Source organism: Mastomys coucha, unplaced genomic scaffold (genome assembly GCF_008632895.1).
Source record: "Mastomys coucha isolate ucsf_1 unplaced genomic scaffold, UCSF_Mcou_1 pScaffold22, whole genome shotgun sequence".
NCBI classification, from domain to species: domain Eukaryota; kingdom Metazoa; phylum Chordata; class Mammalia; order Rodentia; family Muridae; genus Mastomys; species Mastomys coucha.
Window position 1 is genome coordinate 206971861 of NW_022196905.1, and position 19895 is coordinate 206991755.

Below are 19895 nucleotides of genomic sequence, written 5' to 3' on the forward strand. Positions count from 1 at the left end.
AACAACAAAAAAACCAGAGTGACAAAAAGCAACATGCCTTTCAAGTAATTCCAGATAATAGTGCATGAGCCAGGAGAGTCAAGACAGACACTTGAAGCAACTGGCTATATCCACACGCAAGAGAGCAAAGAGATCATGCACACGTGCTTGCTGCTCAGCTCCCTTTTCTGCTCATGCGGCTGAAAGTCCAACCTACACAGGGCTGCCCACATTCAGGATGAGGCTTTCCACGTCAGCTGACTAAAATGAGAAGGATCCCTCACAGGCTAGCCCACCCTAGACAATCCTTCATTGAGCCTCTCTCAGCAAAGGTGTGGCTTGAACAACTAAACTAACCTGAATTCTAATACCCCACTGTTTTAGTGTTGGTTCACTATCTGTAATTTGAACTCACAGATGCTCACAGACTAATCACATCTTCCTCGTAGGTTCCTGCTGTATCTTCAGGGTTCAGCCCAGCTTATATTTATAGAAAACTATTTTATAGTTTCAGAATATTCAACTGCTCTCACTCTTTGGGTCTTTATGTGTTATAAATGCTGGCTATCCTTCCCCATAGAGGTTCCTTGTTTTACATAAATGATTACTAATTGTGAGCTTGCCATTTTAGAGATTTGTTAATGTAGAGCTTTATATGTCCTTAACTGCAAAAAAGGACAATTTTGTGCTAAATTCTGCAACAGTTTGTGACATTTCTTTATGTCACTTCCTAGACGTTGCATGAACTATCAGTAGTGCCCTATCCCAACGTTGGCTCCAGTTCCACAAGAAATGAATTCTGCCCTACCTTCAGAACTCTGGGAAACCTGGAATGTCAAGCCACAGCTCCACACTCTGACAGCTTCTAGGTAATGCACAATTTTTCTAGTCAAAATTTCATGCACAGTGTCCAGTTTTGCAAAAACTTCATGCTAGCCTCTGTGTTGCTGCTGTTGGGCACTTGAATTAGTCTCATCAGAGCAAAAGCATCCTTTCCTAGGCCCACTCATGATGGAGCCAGCTTTCCTCTGACTTTATTTCTCCATCCAGCACAGGGAATTTCCTTTCAAACTCTCCTATTTACTCAGGATTTGTTGTTTCTCCTGTTCTGTATCAGCCCCTAGTGTACCATGCTGCAAAAATAATCTGAATATAGTCCATTCTTTAGAAGGCGTCACATTAACAGGAACCACTATATACTTCTCTCCATGCCATGAACTCAATATGCTATATGAACTATACAACCCTAGGAGAAGTACAAGAAATGTTAAATACTGACATCAGGAGAAATAGAGTAATGGACCAAGAATATTTAACAAGTCTTAATAGAAACATCTTCATTTTCTTATCAATATAATAAAAGTATTTCTAAATTCTATTATTTCTACATATACCTATAATATTTATAGCACTAAACTTTAAATTATATGATTCAAAAGACTTCTAAAACCCTAGACTTGCGCTAGTATAGTCTTAAGATTATAAAATTATACACTCCTCTTGCCCTTTTCACTTTATCCTTTGCCTCTACACTTTACACGTCAAGCTTCACTCACGTTCTCACATGACTTAACAATAATGATCTGAAAAAGAAGAAAGAAAAAACTCAAAGCATGCCTCTGGCCCAGTGACTTATGTGTGATCCTTTCTTTTCAAGTGCTTTGTTTTGTAGTTTTCAAGGACAAATTTCAGAGGACTAAAGAAGAGACTGCAGCATATACTATATACTGAATCAAGGACAATTAGTGCTAAGGCAGAAATGACAAGTTTTGAAAAGTACCGCACAGAGTCACCTACCATTACCTATCGTTTCTTTATTTCAGCCTTCTGTTGTTACTTTTAAAAAGCATAAACTCTAAATGTGCTTGGTTTCCCAAAGAGCAAAACAAAAGAGCAAGTCACAAACATTCCTGTAAAAGTAGGTATAAACTTGAATTTCTCTTCGGTAAATATCGAGGAATAAAATCGAGGCGAGGTGGTACAAAAGGTATATTACTTAACTGCTTTTTAAATATTTCACACAATTGTAGGTAAGACGCCCAGCAGATGCACATTCTTGCCAATAGTTCCATTCACTATGGACACAGAGAGTATTTCACATTGTTTACATAATGTGATGGTTTTCATACACTCAGCCCAGGGAGTGGCACTATTAGAAGCCAGTTGGAGTAGGTGTGCCACTGTGGGTGTAGGCTATAAGACCCCTCTCATCCTAGCTGCCTGGAAGTCAGTATTCTGCTAGCAGCCTCAAGATGAAGATGGAGAACTCTCAGCTCCTCCTGTACCATGCCTGCCTGGATGCTGCCATGTTCCCGCCTTGATGATAATGGACTGAGCCAGGCCCAATTAAATGTTGTCCTTATAAGAGTTGCCTTGGTCATGGTGTCTGTTCACAACAGTAAAACCCTAACAAAGACACATGATTAAGTAAAAAATGTGCTTCATCAGAGAAAAAAGTAAAAAATGCAGAAACTCACAAGATGGCATCTAAAATTCAGAGCAGTAGAAGGTTTTCTTTGTTTTGTTTTTTGTTTGTTTGGGGTTTTTTGTTTGTTTGTTTTTGTTTTTGTTTTTCGAGACAGGGTTTCTCTGTGTAGCCCTGGCTGTCCTGGGACTCACTCTGTAGACCAGGCTGGTCTCGAACACAGAAATCTACCTGCCTCTGCCTCCTAAGTGCTGGGATTAAAGGCATGCACCACCACTGCCAGGCTCCAGTGGAAGGTTTCCAAACTGTCTTAAGGTGGCTATCAATGTAGAAACCATAAAAAGACTACAAGAATTAAGTGCATATGCATGCACTGACTTCTTGGAAACCTTAAAATGCTGTTACACAATCCAATTATCACTCCAATCTGAAATAAGGAATTAGTTGTTCTGTTTTGAACCAAACACCAACCACATTAGGTCAAACCCCTTATACAAGTAAAACAAGGGTTAAATAACAATACAGGTAAATTTGACGATTATCACTCTAAGCTACAGTTGAAGGCCAGGGATACAGACCTGAGGACCTGCTCTCATCCTTATTAACACAACAAACAAAACCAGAAGCACTTGTTAAGTAAGTCCCAGCGCGTTCTGAGGTCTTTGCATATCACAAAATAATTGAGACTCCTCACTGAAATCAAGTTTTACAGGTCAGAAAGTGGAAGTTGGATAATGTACATGGTGCCACAAGGTTGTGAGTTAGGAGCCCAGGATTCAAGCTCAGAAAGTCGAACTCCAAAGCACGAGCTCTCACTGCTTTCTGCCTTCCAAAAGACACCTTCACCACCACTTTTCCAGTGGCCTGAAACTTTCAAGATTGTGTATTTCACACTCTCTTTAAGAAGCATGTATTCAGAAATGCATTGCCTCCATGGATTGAGAGCTCAAGCTTTGGGGTCAGGCAATTGTAACTGAAGGGAAATTATTTCAGATTCTACCTCTTGAGAATGAGGTAACAGAGGCGAGTTATGGGATTTCCTTGAGGATCAAATAAGATACAGTGTTCAGAGTATTCAACAGAACAGAGTGTTCAACAGAACCGGGACGCTGAGGAAGTCGGTCAGTAGGATTACTGATACTGGTACTAATATTAGTTCTGTTTGTTCTAAGCTGTTTCTAAGAGTCTTGCTTCTAATTCTAGAATGTGACAGTAATTTTCAAATGAAAGCTCTCTTAAGATGACATTGTCTAAAAAACTTGTGGAATTGACTCTCCATAACATATGATGGTAGCCAAAAATAAAGTATAGTTATACAGAACAACTCTAAATGTGGAAAATAAAGTCTTGGTGACAATTAGTTAATTCTTGAAACCTGAAGCATCGGAAGCTGAAAATTCTTCAAAAAACAGACTTGAAATTACCTAGACCAAGCTATAGGAACTACATCCAGTTCTAGTATTAGACAGCTCTAGAGAACAGCTAGGAGCACACGGGCTTCCCAAGGGTGAGCAAGAAGTGATGTAGGTAAGTACAGGACACAGAAATAAGTAGGGACCACACATCTTTTACCTAGAAGACAATGTTTAAAACACTTACTAGTATCCGGAGTTTTCTCTTCTGACTTGCCAAATAGAAATTCGTACTTTGCCTTGGCAACACTCTGGGAATGTGCTGATGCATTGTTAACCCAAACAAACGGCTCTGCCTGCAAAATTAGAACCAAACAAAGACATCATCACCAATACAGCATAACAAATAATGACAAAACAAATTACCCAAGAAGGGCATGATTAAACCATGACGGTATATATATATGTATATATAGATATACATATATGCTTGATACACTACCATATAATCACTCAAAATGAAACAAACAAAAAATCAGAATGTAATCAGGACACACGATTTCATCAATGAGACCCAGCCAAAAAATAGTATACATGTGATGTCTATGGGGGTTGGGAGAAAGAACACACACAAAGCCTGCCATGACTCCAGTGCTTGCTATGTAAGCATAAGTACCCAAGTCCAATATCTAGAACATATGTTGAAACCTACAAACAAACATGGGAGCCATCAGTCTGTAATCCCAGCCCTGGCAAGGCTGGCTGGCCAGCTATGCTTACTCAGTGAACTCCAGACCAATGAGACCCTGCTTCAAAAGAGTGACTGGCTCCTCAGAAATGATACCAAGGGTTAACCTCTGGCTTTCACATGCAGACTCACATACACACACCCACATGAATACACACACAGTATGCTAGATTTTAGCTATTAAAAACCTTATGTTATTTTCTGCATGATTAACTTCAAGGAATTCTTTCTATGTGTTTGGTTGAGCCACACCAAAAAGAAAGTCGCCTTTCTCCAAAACTTACTATATCTGTATATCAGAAATATCACTCAGCTAGCCAAGGAGTATACAGAACTGTAAGTAATTCCATTGATACAATCTGTCTTAAATTTGAGCATCTGCCCAGATTCTTAAAAGGCTGCTATTTAAAGAAAAACTACGGGGGTAAAATTGGTTCACATCACAATTCCTAAGACCTCCTTCCTGACTGCTTTTAGACAAGTGTTGAATTTTGAGTGGTTCCTATTTCTGGCCTAGAATTAAGTAATGGATGAAATTTGATTTATGCCCACTGTAGAGTCATCCCCTTTCCTCTACGGTGAATGAAAACATCCAAGATATGATATTATCTACACTGGGTTCTGTCTTGACTACAAAACATCTAGTCTCATGTAGGACTCCTAACTGACTCTCCATTCTGGGCAACACTGACATCAAGGGTTATGTGAACAATCAAGTAACCACTTGAAACAAGGGTATCTCAGGACTTACTGCCTTTGAAGCAGAAATGTTTGTCTGTGACAGAAAGACCAATTACTACTCCATCACCCTACAACAGCCAACTTCAGCATGTGGTGTTATCCCTGGCACTCTCACCTTGCTCTTCTATACCATTATCAAAAGGTTAACTTGCAGAATCTTGAGACAGCATTCCTTAAAATACCTCTGTAATCATTTATTCTTTATAATGTACAAAATTCATCTCTGGAAATTCTTCTTAGTGTAGTGTGTTTAACAAGTACAGATTAATTATCCTTTTCCCCAACAGAGAGAAAATGATGATAATCTGTGTATGAAGAGAGCTTCTAGCTAAGAAGAGGAACTCCCTCAGGGACTCCCAAAGAAGGTGACCTAATTTGGGGAAGATGCTAATGTACGGTTTTCTGAGGAAGTGATAGCTGCAGAAATGAGAAACACAAGATGCTAGGAAGGACAGGAACCTGTACTATGCAGAGGGACAGCCATTTGAAAATGACCCATACCTACCCTGCGAGCAGGCCAAGAAGCTCGGAAGAACACGCAAGAGGTCCATTTCAGAGACAGACAGACAGCAACTGGGCTCTCAGAAGCAATGAGCAAACAAATATGGGGTGCTTAGGGAATGAAGCCTCATTTTTATCAGAACTTGAAAGAAAGCCACTAAAACGTTTTGGCAAATATTTTTATTTATTTACATTTCAAAGATTGTTCACTTACATAGGCCTATCACACAAAGGAGCGTAACAGTCTAAGAGAGACTAAAGCTCTTGCCAAGTAGACAAAAGTGGGTTAATTTAGATCTTTGTGCAGAGACGGTCTGCGGAATGTTCTAGTAAGCCAGATTTAAGAAAGTAGGGAAAAGATTAAATCAAGGGTAATTATGATGGATAAGATTTATTAACCACTTACTCTCTGGCAAGCACTGCTCTAGAGCTATGTATAGAATGCATCATTTAATGCTCAGAGCAATCATATAAACTGAGTACAGCTATCATCCCAGTCTCGTGGATGACAAAAGGACTCAATGAACAGGTAAATAACGTGTCCAAGGTGGTACAGATAATAAATTACATATTCTGGATTTGATTCCATGCAATCTAAATCCAGAGAACATAGCTCTTGAGGATAGCATCCAGGAGTCAGACTTGTATGTCTGAGAATATGAAGTGAAATGGGAAGTGATTAGAGAAGGAATATTACCAACAGCTTGAACATGGACTGCCAGGGAACCTCCAAAGCTACTTAACATGCCACAAAAGTCCACTATAAGGAAGAAGCTCATCAGTACGCTGCCAGCAAATATCCAGGATGCAATGCCTCAAACACTTTCAGCAGTTCCAAGAAAGATAACCTCTTTGGTTTAGAGTCTCAATTAGAGCTTGAAGACTATTCTAAAGAAAAGTTTCACTTGAGCAATAATCTTTGACTTTTGGTCTATGGGGAGCCTAACCTAAAATTTCTGGAAGCCCATACTCAGGAAAAATATTTACATTCTGATTCTCACTTATGATGAAATTTGGCAATGTTTGTTAAATGTTAATATACTTTAAATACATAGTTGGCCCTCCCTAATCTGCAGATTGTAATCTGTAGATGCAATCAAACATGGACCTGTTCCTCTTACAGAGAACACAGGTTTGGCTCCCAGAACCCACATGGTAGCTTACAATCATTCTTAACTTAAGTTCCAGGAGATTCAACACATGAACACAAGGCTCACATGATGTATATGCACAAATGAAGGCAATCAATCATACAAAAAATCTAAAATTTTTTAAAAATCTAAAAATCAAAAACTAAAAAGATATTTAAAGATTTTTTTTTCTCAAACTTCTAAGTCACAAGTCTATGTCTGTGTATCTCTGGAGGGGATTGGAGAAATGTATGGTTATATGTAAGTGTCCTGGTAACCTTTCTTTTTCTGAGATAAAATACTTTAATCAAAAGCAACTTGGGGAAGGAAAAGATTTATTTCAGCTTACACTTTCAGACCACAGCCTACAATGAAAAGAATTCACAGGAGGAAGTGAGGCGGAAATCATGGAGGAACACAGCATCCTGAGCTTACTGACTTCCTCACTTTCTATAACTCAGCTAGCTTTCATACTCCCCAGGCCTACCCACTAGAGATGATACAGTTCAGAGTGGGTCAAGCCCTTCACTTTAATCATCAGTCAAGATAATCTCTGATAGACATAGTCAAAGATCTTACAAATTAGGCAGTTTTATGATTATCATTATTATGATTATCATCATCAACATCACATATGGGTATTTGCGTGCACGTATGTGTGTGCACCCATTTGCATGCCTGGTGCCCCTCAGGGGCCAGAGGGCATATAATCCCCTGGAACTGGAGTTATATATGGTTGTGAGCCACTGTGAGGTTGCTGGGAGCTGAAGCTGGGTCCTCTGGAAGAGCAGCCACTGCTCTTAACCTTTAAGCCATCTCTCCAGCCCCAACCAAAAAAAGTCTTCAATTGAGCTTCCCCTTTGTTCCCAAGTGACTCTTGGTTGTTTGAAGTTGGTAATACAAACTACCCAGCACAGTGTGTATACAGTCATAATTTAAAGTATACTTCTCCATATGTCTTGATCAAAACTGTTTAAAATACACTGATAGAAGGGAGTTCTCAAACTTTAGCACAAATTAAAATAATCCATAGTGCCGGGCAGTGGTGGTGCATGCCTTTAATCCCAGCACTTGGGAGGCAGAGGCAGGTGGATTTCTGAGTTCCAGGACAGCCAGGGCTACACAGAGAAACCTTGTCTTGAAAAACTTAAAAAAAAAAAAAAATGACTTATTAAGACATATATTTCTGTGATGCACTCAAGAGCTTCAAATTCAGTTAGTGCAGGCCTGAAAATGTGTACTCCCTACCCATGTTCCAGGTGATGCTGATGGTCCTGCATCTCATGGCCTGCGGCACAGCTCCTGACTGGTCTGCCTTTCACATGTTACTGTCTGTGAGTATCAGCTGGCAGCCTTACTGTTGTGTTTGCAGGTCCGATATTGAGGAGGCCACACTCTGAGTGCCTAGCCTTGCAGGCTCTAAAGCTGAGAGTGACACAGTGTTCAAAGCATCCTCAGGCTCTCACACAAGAAGAAGAGTTTTTATGAGCTGCTCTGTCTAGAAATAACATGGATGAAAGTGTCTCAACTTCACAAAGCACTCCATATTTTGGCAGCTATGGGGACACCTTCATCCAGGCTGGAACAAAGGCATTAATATTCCTCCACCTTGCTGAGTGAAATCAAACTCAGTCTCCTTACTTTCATATCTTGAGACTGTGAGCCCTGCTGATTCTGCTCCTCCCATGCTAATGCTTTTAAGTCTTCACCAAGCTCTACAGTAACTGTAGGCCTCTGAAAAACTGTATTTGAAATAATCAGCTTGATTAAAGACATGCGTCATTCAGTAATACGTCTTTCAATCTGTCCTTCTACTGGAATAAAACTTACTCCTTTTGATTTATCACAATCACTTAGGAGCATAAATCTCTTAGATGAGCATAGAGAATGGGGCTAGGGATGAGCTCAGCAGTAGGAGTACACATATAGCATACACAAGGGCCTAGGTTCAAATGCTGATACCTAAAATGTAATTTAAAAGGAAATAAGGGACTCAGACCTTGAACTAGGTGATCAGGACTAAAATCCAGCTTTGCTACTCTTCAATTAACACAAATGTCTGGACTTCGGATTCCATGCTGCATAAAAGTACTAAAGAATCTGGATAGCAGGCTTGGTGACACAGGCCTGTGATCTCGGCACTCAGTAGGGCTAAGAAGTAGGTAAGCCAGTATTACAATGGATATCTTTACTTTGAAATCTGAAACTTTGAGGAACTAAGAAGACACACAAATTCCACCTCATGTCACAGAACATAGTTAAACTGAAGACATGATAAAAACACCATACAAAATTTCTGTCTGGCTACAAAATAGGAAAGGGGGAAAAAAACAAAGTAGGAAACTTCCTAAGTAAAAGTCACTTTCAGTGAAGTGGGCAGAAAATGACTGTGGCCACAGGACTGGTGGAGGGGAAGGAGAGTGGGCCTTAAGGCAGGCACTGTACACTGTATTGTTCTAATTATCTCAACTTCAATATAATTTGAGAGTCAGTTGAGTATTCTAAAGCGCTTTGGGCCAGAAAAGATTAAAAGCTAAATTGAAAACTATAGAAATAATATTTCACAACTCCCATTAAACCAGCACTTAATTCTAACATTCACGGCCACATTTGATCCTGTCTAATCCCTTCTGTTCCCATTATCTACAGGGTACCAACCAAATGCAGTCAGAGAGCTGAAGATTAGGACTGATGCTACAGAAGAACAGTTAGGCATTCCTGGATGAACTGTAGTCTGAACAACCCATGTTGAAGCTCTAATCCCCATACTTCAACCACAACTGTATTTGGAAGTCATTACAATGAGATCAGCAGAATAGGCCCTAATCTAAGGTAGCTGGTGACCTTCTAAGAAAACAATTATTAGGGACACAGAGAGATAGAAAAAACAAAAACCGCATGAAGACAAAGGAAGATGGTGCCATCTGAAGCCAAGGGACCTCAGCAATACAACTCAGTAGTCATGGACTGCTGATCACTAAACCTAGGAGACAATTCAGTTCTACTGCATAAGCCACTCAGTCTATGGTATGTTAAGAGCCTAGCAAATACAGCAGAGAAACCTGAAATAAGCAAAGGCAAAGGAGACATTGTCTAGGCTAGACATATAGTAAGTCAAGGTTCCCGGTTAAAATCATTAACAGGAGAACATAAGAATGGACTCAAATAGAAGCTCAAGGACAATGTTATTAGAGTTTGCAAGAAAACCCCCAGGGCAGGCCAGTTGTAAACTGCTGGTGCAGCCCAGAGGAGGAGAAGGGAGGGTGGGGGAAGCATTCCATTTAAGCTAGCACAGAGGTCAAGAAGTAAGCAAGGTGGGGAGGGAGAATTTAGAGAAAGAATAAGGAAGCTCAAAATGCTGGGGAGAGAGTCCAACATGTTAAAGAAAGCATGTTTGAAACAGATAAAGAAGAAAAAGGAAAATCACGTTTTCCTGGATAGTTTATATGTGGCTAGATTTACTGCTCTAGACGAAGAAAAAAATGGAAAAAGAAATGGTCATATTGTTCCACTTATCTCCTTAAGATGCCTTAAGCTGACCTCTCCTTCCCGGGAATGGTTTCTTGGCCAAAGGAAATGGCCAGGCTTTAACTGAAATGTTGGGTCGCCATCCAGGCCACAGCTTCTGTTCTTACTGTAGCATGGTGACAGAACTTGTAAGTCCCAGCTGTTTCCTTTCACCTAGAACAGCAATAAGGACGAGAGGCTGCATCCTTATAGGACTCTGCAGAGAGCAATGTGGTTCGAGAAGATGGGAAGTTAGATAAGGTGGTGAGTCATTCCATTCCACCGGCAAGCAGCAAGGCTGAGACTGGCTGGCCAGAAAGAGCACCTCAGGGAACCCGACTGGGAAGGGACTCGGATTCCTTCAAGCTCTCAGCTCCTATCCAGCCACAACAGCTGATCTCTGCTGATACACTCACGTTTTGAGGATTTATTAGAAGCAGGGGCTTCCAAAAACCAAAAAAAAAAAAAAAAAAGAGCAAAAATGGTAAGATGGTTAAGAGCAAGGGGGCACCTGATCATTTGAAGGTAAGATGGAAAAATAAACAGACACATCTATGTTTGTTTACCAAAACTTTTAAAAGTACGAAAAGAGGATGTTTATTCATTTAACACACATATATACACACACATATGTTTACACACACACACACACATATATATATATATATATACATATATATATTTACAAACACGTAAGTCTAAAAAGGGCCATGATATTTTTTAAGCAAATAATCTAAAAATAATCTAATGGTTAGGGTTAGGGTTAGAGAGAGCAAAAGTCTGAAGAAGCAAATTCAATCCATACTCAGAGAAAGGGAAGTGGGAGGCATGTGTTAAACTCATAAGGAAGAGTACAGGCATAATTAAATTAAGCTGCAGGACTCTCCTGTATTATTCAAGTGGGCCTTAAATGCAATGACAGGTGTCCTGAGGAAGCAAGAGAGACACCAGACAGAAGTTTCGTGCCACAAAACACCAAAAGGGACTCACAGAAAGGATACTAGTGTTCTTCTTGGCTTTGAAGCGAAGGAAAGGGTCCAGAGCAGCGCATCTGGAATGCAAGGAAACCTCATCTCCGGAGTCTCCAGAGAAACCCCTGCCAAGCTGGCACACTGAGAGATATGCACGCACACGCATGCACATTGGCATGCCTACATGTCTGTGCTTTGATTCTGTAAACAAAGGCCAGAGTTACCACTTATTTGCTGTAAGCACATTTCTGCTGACTCCAAAAGCCAATGAGTTATTAATGAAATAATCACAAGACTAACATGGAATTTGCCATCCTATTACTGTCCTTGTTGGTTCAGTGCATCCAAATACAACATGAAGCTCTTCCACTTGAATGAAAACTTCCTGTCGCAATTTTAAAGATGTCTACTATCCATTCCTTCTATATCCTGGAAATTAGCAGGGAGATTCATAGACATTTTTTCCTAAAATGCATATGCCTCCATGCAAACAAGAAAAACTAAAGTAAACTCTGGTGCTTGGGAAGAGGGGATAAGCACTCCCTACAGCTAACTCTTCCCTATACAGGCTAACTGCATCTTCCCAAAGTCAGCAACAACATCCATCGAGTTGAGACACGAAGCCTCTCAAGAGAAGCTAAAAGCATCAGGCAGAAAAGTAGAAGTAGAAAAGTAGAAAAGTGAGAGGCTAAATCCTTCATTTCTAAGACTGAAGAGATGAACATCGAAAGAAAAGGATAATGCGGGAAGCGGGCCACAGGGTCGGAAGAGGGTGCAAAGGGCAGTAATCATGCCTCTCACCTAGCCCTTTTGCTGGCTTGGCTGCCAGTCTCTTTTAACAGCGTGAGCAAAAGAGACAAAACTGAGTCCATGCCCTTTTTAAAAGCCCCTGGAGGTCCATTCTCATTTTCATACCAGCTGCTGTCTATTGACTATGCCCATTTCCTGAAAACAGTTCCCCTGGGCCAAGGGCAAATGGACACTCAGCTGCTCCCCAAGGGAGGTGAAAGTCAGAGCCTGTGCGCCAATGGGAGAGCAAGCAGAAGCTCCAGGACACAGCCCAGATTCACTTTCTATCTATCTTTCTATCTAGATTCTAACTTTCTATCAAGAAGCACAGAAAGCTGTAGGAATGATATGAAAACAAGCCTGTCACAGACCCAAACGCTTCTCCCACTGACCACCTGAGCTTAGACCTGCTTCCGATGTCTTGCAACAGTGAAGACTGTATTCCTCCTGCAAGGACCTGAACCCACCTTAGATGTAATTCAAAACCTGTGAGACCTGTAAGCATCTGCAAAAGGTGACCCCTGCTTGCTTTATTTATTTATTTGTTTATTTATTCATTTCTTTACTTATCATTCATTAATTCACTTATCTGTTTGTTTACTTGTTTATTGAGAGTGTGGTATAAAATGTTAGGAGTAGGAAGATAAGATGCTAAGCATTCATCTAAAACACAGCTTTCTATAAAGCAAATTCAAGATACCAGGATCAAGTTTTCCTCACAGCTTGTTCTGCTAAGATAGCAAGTGTCTAGCTAGCTAGCTAGGGAGCTTCAAAGAAAGGCTTTAAAAGAAAATTATCAGCCAAATACTATTAGCTCACAATATCCCCTCCTCCGCCTTTCCCACCATTTCGCAATTAGTCATGACAGATGGGTGGGCCTTGCCCAGCAAATGAGCAGGCCCAGTGAGTCAAGTCTCTGTTTCACCTGTCTGTTTTTGCTTGCCCAAACTTACCTTTTTTTTTTTTTTTTTTTTTTGCCTTCCTCAAGCTCTGGGTCTATGTACTGATGCATTAAAATTCACAAATAAAGCAAATAAAATAAAGATCACACTTTAGAAAATCAAAACAAATATTCTTAAATTTTTGAACTTGCTTGCTAGTTGGCAATGAGAATTCTAGAGCCATCCACACCACATGCAGTGGGCACTCCTGAACCTATGCTAAGTCACCATGAGCAAGGAGGGCTGGAAAGCCAGGGGGGCTGGAAAGCCAGGGGGGCTGGAAAGCCAGGGGGGCTGGAAAGCCAGGGAACTATCCAGCTCAGCACAGCATAATCGGAACCTGTGAAAATTCAAGTAGACTATCAATAAATGACATTTATAAATGCTCCTCAGTATATTCTTTTATAAACAGGAAATGGCAAGGTACTGAAAATAAGCAATATGCACAGAATGTGGTAAGAGACTCCATAAAACAGCATCTATACGGATGAGGCAAAGAGGGACACCAAAAAGAACAGTAGGTCCAGAAAACAGAAATGAACTAAAAAATGATACCAAGTCTCAGGTAAACATTAATTACTCATGGGCTAGAGGAACTGTTTATCATAATTTTATTTTAAAAATATATATAGATAGTAAAATATATTCTGTGGATGCCCGTGCTAATACTAAAAGTTACATTAGTAGTTCACCAATAAAAACATTTCTTCAAACTGCACTGTTAAGTTCTTATTATTTTAGTTTGCTATTGCTTTGAGAAACACCACTTCCAAAAGTAACTTGCTTCCTCTTACAGCTTATAATCCATCATGAAGGGAACTGGCAAGGTCTCATGGCAGGAATCTAGAAGCAGGACCTGTGGCTTGGGTCACAGAGGAACACTGCTGAGCAGCCTGCTCCCCATAGATCGCTTAGATTGCTTTTTTTTAAACAACTAAAGACCACATGCCCAGAGGAGGCATCACCCACAATGGACTGCATTAATCAGGCAAGTTTCACCGACAGGTCTCCAAGCCAATCTGTGTTTACACAAATGATGCTCCCTCTTGCCCAGCTTGTGTCCTGTTGACAACACCCTAATCAGCCCAGGAAGGACATAATTAACTGCCCGTGTTCTATAACAAACTGTTAGCATACCAGCTTCCAGTTAAGTCCTAATGGCCAGTTAACACATTAAAAAGACTGAAGACAAAATGACTTAAATTGCCATTGAAAGGGCTTTGAGACAGTAACTACCTACAGCACCAAGCAGGTCCCGCCAATAGTATGGCTTTAGCTGTACAAAGACACAAAATCCCACTTGTAATAAATTCTCAGATACAAGTCACTCATTATAAGCCACAAGGATTAAACTTCTAAGAAACAAAATGCTTGTCAAGAATAAATACTTTCTGAATTATGTGTTTTAAATGTTAATAATATCTTTGCTTGTTCTTTGAGAAATTTTAGTCAATGTATTTTAAAGACATGGACACACCCCCGATCCTCCCACTCCTCCCATAATCACTTTCTCTTCACATTCCCATCCCTTCCCACCAATCTCTGAGATTTCTTCCCTACGTTAAAAAAATAAATAAATAACAATAACAACAACAACATAAAAGGAACCCTGCCCCTAGAAGGCAGGTGTGGCTACTGTGCCACATGTGTGACAGTAGGTGGCAGAGAGGAGAGAGGCTATGTCTAAGCTCAGTGTTCTGACCTTTGAACATCTGAATGATTGTAGCCTAATATTCCCTGAAAGTGAGACAACCACCAATGCGGCGCCAGGAAGGCCCAGATGGGCTCCCAGGACAGGAGCAAGCTAGAGAGTAAAAGAGCCCCACAAGGTAGGAGTGAACCAGAGAGCTGGCCCTGGCCCTCACCAGCTAAAGCACTCAGTAGAGTGGGCCCTGCACCTCACCTGGGCAGCACAGTAGAGCTGACCCTGGGGCTGGGGTAGGGATGGAGAGTGTGGTGAATAGCCATGACCATGAAAGAACTGACCCTGCCACTTATCTGCAGTGCAGCAGCATGGAAGAGGGAGCGATCTGCCCAGCCCCACCCCTCTCCACCGACAGCAGGCAGGATAGCAGGCCCTGAGGTCATCAGAGCAGAAATGCTAACCTGCTGCAGCACTTGGGAGAGCAGGTCCTGCACTTGCTGGGGCAGCAGGGAAGAGTTGACCCTGGTCGCAGGGGCTGCTGCTGAGCCAGCCCCAAGGGCCTGAAACGGGTAGAGCCCAAGGGCTGACCAGCTCAGATACCCGTCAAGCCCGGATCAAGGCAATCATTGGCCTACCCCAACATCTTCCCAATCGATGAACTGCTGGAGTATATGAAGGGACCAGTCCTACAGAACCAAAACTACAGGACTTCTATGACACAGGTCAACCACAGGATATCCCAGAGGAGCCCTAGTGAGATGCCAGTATTGATAGAGTAGCAGAAGTCAGAAAAGCCTCGTACCAGACCAAAGGGATAGTTGCAAGGAACATTGGCAAGCAAAGAAGTAAGGACAAAAGGTATACTGTGGGACACACTGTGAAACCCCACACTTCCACAACAAGATTTTGTTCTATGTTGGGGGGATAACTGCAAGACTGGAGGTGGGTAACATGGGAGGGGAAGTTGGCTCTTCTGCCCTATTCTCAACACCCCTGCCTTCTAACTCCCACTCTGATGTCTACTTCTATTAGTTCGATTGGTTTTGGTTTCACATAAAAGTGAGAACGTACAGTATTTATTTTTCTATGCACACCTGGCTGATTTCACTTCCTCACAACACTGCAAGCATACACAACTGTGATTTGACAATAATTTCCAATAAAGTGTAACATTTTTAATCAGATGATGCTTTCAAGAACCATCTTTAAAAGTTTCAGATTCCATCTGTCCGGTCACCCCTTCAGGAATGTCATACTGTTCCCCGAGGCTTTAAGAAGGCATCAGCTTCACCCTCAGAAACAAGGGAGCCAAGAGTTCAGCTTGTGACTCACACCTGAGAAAACAAACAGGAGCAAGGCATCCTGGGGCAGGGCTTCTATGCACTGCTCACACTACGTGGGGAGCTTGTGGGCAAATGCACCACGAGGAACCATCTGGGTTGTCAACTGCACCCAACGACCAGGAGTGGAGCTGGAGAACTTGCACTGCGACCAAATGCCTGAGGCTACCTTCTTAGGCATGCCGAAGTCTGAGCTGTACCTATTCATTCTGGAGCCACACATGTTATAAAACCAAAGGTTCTAAAAGTCCTACGAGACAGCAGTGTAGCTGAGGACAAAGAGCAAAGCCCATCCCTTTGAAGCCACATCCGCCTCCACAGTACGAGCTACAACCACAAAGTCCCCGGGAACATGGATGGATACGTGAGCATCTCCTACTTATCCTGAGTAGCTTAAAGCTGTTCATCGTTTTTTACCAATGGCTTTCAATGTGTGTTGTTACTAATAACAGAGATAAAATTGCTTTGGAACCATCCAATACAAAGGATGTAACAACACTGGGGAAACATCCCTTGCTACCTACGACAAGTTATTCTCACAGTGAATTTTCAACAGACAGTAGTACATGAACTAAAGAACAAAAATGTAAATGCAAACTGTTAATGCTCTTGAACACAGAACAATAGAATAAATGACTCATCACTGTTGTAAAGTATACAGCCAACTTCACCCTCACCCAAACCCCTGGCATCTTTACTCTGCAGATCTTCTGAGAACAGAGGTTTATTCATTTTACCTGTACATCTATGGATAGAACACACACACACACACACACACACACACACACACACACACACACACTCACACACTCACACACACACAATGTGATAAATTATACTTCTCAGGTATAGACTTTTAAAAATACATCATGTTTTACTGAAGATACTGTGCTACATAGTTTTATGTCAACTTGACACAGTCTAAAGTCATCTGAGAGGAGAGAATCTCCATCATAAGATGAGGCTGTGAGCAAGCCTGCGGGACATTTTGTTAATTAGTGATTGATGGGAAGGGCCCAGCCTATTGTAGCTGGTGGTTCTAGGGTCTATCAAAAAGCACACTGAGCAGGCCATGGGAATCAAGGCAGTAAACAGTACCCCTCCATGGCCTCTGCATCAGCTCCTCACTCCAGGCTCCTGCCCTGTGTGAGTTCCTGTCCCGACTTCCTTCAGTGATGAACAGTGATATGGAAGTCAAATAACCCTCTTCCCTGCCAAACTGCTTTGGGCATGGTGTTTTCATCACTGCAATAACTAAGACAGATGTGGTTCAACGGACATATTTTTACCAAATCTTCTTGAGAGTTACTCTTAATACTTGTTTGCACATGCTGGAGATAAGGAACCCGACTTATGTCAGAGAAAAATGAAAGCAGAGCTCCAAATTATTTGATTACAAATGAACTTTGGAAATCCACACAAAGTATAAAAATTTCCTACAAATTTTATTGATAACCATCCATTATAATAAAATAGGGCTATGTGAAACTGATAGTTTCTATTAACTTGCGAACAAAGATTCTTGATATGAATCTGATTACAAACCCTTAATGTGCTTTAGGGAGATGAGAACAAAATTAACTTATGACAAGAGCAAATTAATTAGAACTTAAGGGGTGTTGCATTATTGAGGCATAATTCTATTATATGGAGAGCAATAACCCAGCCAACATCATCACAATTCAGAAGGCAGATTTTTCTTCGAAATGACGAAAGTAGACATTACTTTTGTAAAAAAAAAAAAAAAAAAATCTAAGATATTTTTACCTTATACTTTTCTCAAAAGAACCCCCATGAGGTCTTAGATATGAGCAATTTTTGAAATTTTTGTTATTTCATAACTATGCATATGTATACACAGACTCTGGCTCTGGAGGGAAGGGAAGGGGGAAAAAGAAACTGAAGGTTAAAATCCTAAAAGCAGATCATAAGGGCCTAAGATTCAGGGAAGAGTACAAATAAAACCTTGATTTTATCAGTAATGTATTGAATTTTCAGTATGTTCATGTGTTAGTTGTGTAAGTGAACTTTAACCTCTAAGAACAAAACCTCAAGAACAGAGTATGGGGAAAGGGTACCAAATAAACACTGGATTTTTATACGTGCAATCAGCCTTCTACAGTCCTTCGATCAAATATAACTAAAATTTCCTCACTAGTAACTGACCAATATTTGTTCCCTAAACCCAGAAGCAAGCAATGTAGGACATGTATGCATTCACCCAGCCAGCCAGCCAGCCATCCTACCATATCACAAAAATGGTCTGATCTGGGAAAAAACTGCAAGTAAAACCATTTGTTTGGGCTGGTGAGATGGCTCAGCGGGTAAGAACACTGACTGCTCTTCTGAAGGTCCTGAGTTCAAATCCCAGAAACCACATGGTGGCTCACAACCACCCGTAATGAGATCTGACGCCCTCTTCTGGTGTATCTGAAGACAGCTACAGTGTACTTATTTATAATAATAAATAAATCTTTGGGCTAAAGTGACGAAGTGGGGTTGACCCTCACTAAGGGAGCAGAGGTCCTGAATTCGAATTTTCAGCAACCACATGATGGCCCACAACCATCTGTACAGCTACAGTGTATTCATATACATAAAATAAATAAATCTTTAAAAAAAAAATTGTTTTATAAAAATGCTTTTATACCCAAGTTTTATACCAATGTCAGTGTAAACTGAAAAAATAAAATCATGATAGGTAATTTTGAGTCTAATAGTTCCCAACTTAAATGCATCGAAAAATTGATTGGGCCTTCACCCTCCAGTGGGAATCAAGAAATCTATTTCTGGAAAATTCCATAATGATTCTAATAAAGGTATTTCAAGGATCACACTGTGAGAAGACACTGCTCTACTCCAACGGAATTAACCTTCCCACACATCCCAAGTTAAATGAACTGGATCATCGTTGTAAATGACATCAGGTTATATTGGACAGATGACAAAGAAGATGAATAACACCGGTCCTCAAGGAACTTGCAGACAATGGAGGAGTCAAGTAGGGGACAGCTGTATTGGTCAGCTGCCACAGATCTGGCTGCTGCAGTTAATAATTAACCTTCAAACACTGGTGGCTTTCGGTGAATGCTTATTTATTGCTCCGTTACTGAGGCTGCTATGAGACGACTGTGGCTTTGCTCCAAGTGCAAGACTGCTACAAATCAGCTGACTACCTTCGTTCTGGAACCTAGGCTTAAGAGCAGCAAACCCTGTCTATAATGTCACAAAGAGCTGGAGCCAAAGAACACAGTTTACTTCCATCAATTCCTCTCATACTCTTAGATGAGATAGCTGAACTAAAAAAAAAAAAAAAAAAAATTAATTGATCCTGAAGGCCAAACTACTCTACTTCTCTTTGGGAGGAGAAATAGAGAAACCATTATGAAAATTCTTATTCACATACCAAGCGGGATAGAGGGGCATAACACGAAATTTTATTTTGGCACTCAAATAGCACATAATTTAAACTTACGAATACTTTATATTTAGAATTTTCCACTTAATGGTTTCAGACTGTAGTCAACTATAGGTTATGAAAGCCACTGAGCATGAGACTAAGGGCAGGTTCTGTATATTCCTCATTTTACTACAGAATCATTCACATGAATCTAGAAGTCATTCTAGATCCTGTCTTCTCTCTCACTCTCACTTCTAACCAATCTCCTAGAATGTCAATTTCATCACCAGCTCTCTAACATAGTCTTTTACTCCAGACACAATCGAGTACCCAGCAACAGTCACCACGATCACCAAGTTCCTTCCCATCCATCTCCACTGCTCTGACTCATGACCCCATCACTGCAGACCTGAACCTCAGAGGTCA

General features: G+C 40.9%; 1 protein-coding gene and 1 non-coding gene across 4 annotated transcripts in view; one reads left to right on the top strand and one right to left on the bottom strand.

The window, feature by feature from the left end:
- Psd3 (pleckstrin and Sec7 domain containing 3) overlaps positions 1-19895 on the bottom strand; it is a 534828-nt gene that overhangs the window by 287502 nt on the left and 227431 nt on the right. For all 3 annotated transcript variants that reach the window (XM_031339986.1, XM_031339985.1, XM_031339987.1), the window contains one exon: positions 4004-4112. In XM_031339986.1, coding sequence (XP_031195846.1) covers positions 4004-4112 — 109 coding nt within the window. The remainder of the gene's footprint in view (positions 1-4003; positions 4113-19895) is intronic.
- On the top strand, positions 14693-14819 carry LOC116071785. The gene has a single exon (XR_004111150.1). It is a non-coding gene; the product is annotated as a small nucleolar RNA SNORA17 (small nucleolar RNA).